The sequence below is a fragment of the Mastomys coucha genome, unplaced genomic scaffold, assembly GCF_008632895.1.
Source record: "Mastomys coucha isolate ucsf_1 unplaced genomic scaffold, UCSF_Mcou_1 pScaffold21, whole genome shotgun sequence".
NCBI lineage: Eukaryota > Metazoa > Chordata > Mammalia > Rodentia > Muridae > Mastomys > Mastomys coucha.
Genome location: NW_022196904.1, coordinates 184,635,640 through 184,637,648, shown reverse-complemented (window position 1 = coordinate 184,637,648; position 2,009 = coordinate 184,635,640). Strand labels below are relative to the sequence as shown.

At 59.2% G+C, this 2,009-nt stretch overlaps 1 protein-coding gene across 1 annotated transcript in view; it reads right to left on the bottom strand.

Annotated features, from left to right (window-relative positions):
• Mxi1 (MAX interactor 1, dimerization protein) overlaps positions 1-1,756 on the bottom strand; it is a 36,784-nt gene extending 35,028 nt beyond the window's left edge. The window contains exon 1 of the mRNA XM_031390658.1: positions 1,204-1,756. Within this exon, the coding sequence (XP_031246518.1) occupies positions 1,204-1,477 (274 nt within the window). The 5' untranslated portion in view covers positions 1,478-1,756. The remainder of the gene's footprint in view (positions 1-1,203) is intronic.
• Positions 1,757-2,009: the final 253 nt, after the last annotated feature.

Genomic DNA, 2,009 nt, shown 5'->3' with positions numbered 1-2,009 from the left:
GCCCGGTCTTCCTTCTCGCATCTATTATTCTGATGGTGCTAGAGACGCAGCACACGCTTGCCCCCGTTAGGGTGCTGAGTCGAATGCCTGGCGAGAGCTGGGGGCTCCAGCGGGCAGGGACAAAAATGAAACAAATACAGAGAGGAAGCCCAGGCTCGGGTGGGGTTCCTAGCATCGGTCTCCACCTGGGGGGTGCGGGGGGGGGGACGGAACCCAGTAAGGCGTTTGCCTTGCTCGCCCTGTGCGTCTCAGAAAATAAAGAAAACGCACACAAGAACCCACACCTTCTTCTCCAACTATTGTTTCTGCGGAATCCTAAAGTTTGCTTTTAGCCACATCCCCCTCGCCAAGTCCCCCCCACCCCGGCGCGCGCAGGACCGCAGGTTCCAGGGAGAGCTGCTGGCGCTGCCTGGTTCCTCTGGCCTGTTTCTTTGAGGGGACCAGAGGCCGTGGCATCCCCGAGCCAAGGAGGCACAGGGGAACTGTGTCTCTGGACACGATGGCCTGAGCCCAGTCCTGCTGTGGGAAGGGAGGGGAAACGAAGTAGGCAGGAAGAAGAGCCCGAGTCCACGGCGTGGAGAGCTGTTCCGTGGTGGCGGTTGTTATTGTTGTAATGTGTGTCTGTGTTTTCTTTCTGGAAGCCCTGAGCTCTGCTTACGGTTTCCAACTTTTAGCTTCTAATCCCCACCCAACCATGGAACGAGCGACAAAAAAACAAAAAACAAACAAACAAAAAAATCCAAAACAAAAACCAAACCAAAACACTTGTCTGCCTGAGAAGGCTCCGGAAAGAAAAAGGAAGGGGAAAAAAAAAAAAAGGAAGAAAGGCGACCTCAGAGAGACGAGCTCGCAGCCTCCCAGCCCAGTTGTCAGCAAACAACAACACTCCCCCACTCCTCGGCCAGGCCGTCCTCCGGGCCTGCTGGAGCCCGACAGACCAAGGCACCGACGGGCTCCCTCTCCCCTTCGCTGTCTTTGTTACATCTTTAGCAGCTTTGTGCGTGCGTGCGTGTCCTTTCTCCGGTGTCATCGGCTTTACTGCCGAGGGTGTGTGTGTGAGAGTGTGAGTGTGTGTGTGTGTGTGTGTGTGTGTGTGTCGCGGGGGGGGGGACAACGGCGAGCCGAGCAAGCGACAGGGGTCGCACAAGGGGGTGAGAAAGAAAGAGCTGGGAGCGGCGAGCAGCCCGGGGCCCCCAAACTTACTTTTGTTTTCTTTCTCGATCTGCTCCAGGTAGCTGGCTGCCTCGAGCAGAATCTGCACGTTCTGCAGAAAAGTGTTGATGTGCTTCTCCATCGAGTTCTCGCTGGTGTTGAAAATGTCCGAGAAGGGGCACCGGGGCTTGGCCCCCGCCGGCTCCTCCGGCGGTGCCGGGGGCTGGGGCGCGGCCGCGGCCGGGGGCATGGCCGGGGGCGCGACGGGGACCAGCCCCGCGCCCTCGCAGCGCGCCTCCTTGCGCGGCCGCCCGCGTTTGCCCATGGAGGCACGGGGGTCCGCCGAGCTGCTCCTGTCCGGGGCTGCGCGGCCCGCCGAGCTGCAGGCCCCCTGGGAGACCCGGCCTGCTGGAGTCACCGAGGCACCGGGGCAAGGAGCCGGCCTGACTTCCCGAGGCTCGCTGCGTGCGGTTGTGAGTGTGAGTGTGTGTCGCTCTCGCTGTGTGGGTCTGTGTGTATGGGAGATTGAATGAACCTACAGGACAGACGGAGGCGCTGTGGCGCCTGGGTCCTAGTGCGAGCCCGTCGCCATCTGACCGGTCAAAATAAATGGTGGCGGCTAGGGAGGCAGGGCCCGCCCCCTGCCTATCCCAGCACCCTTCCCCGCCTCTCCTCAAATCCTAGCTGCGTAGACAGCACCGAATGGGGGGGGGGGGGGATACGCAGATGTCTCTAGGTGGACCTGGATAAAAACAATTTTTCTTTACAGAAAAATAATTCAGCACAATGCCTGGCACATAGTAGGTCCCCAATAAATGATAGCTGCTAGGCCTTTTTCTTTAAAAAAAAAAAAAAGC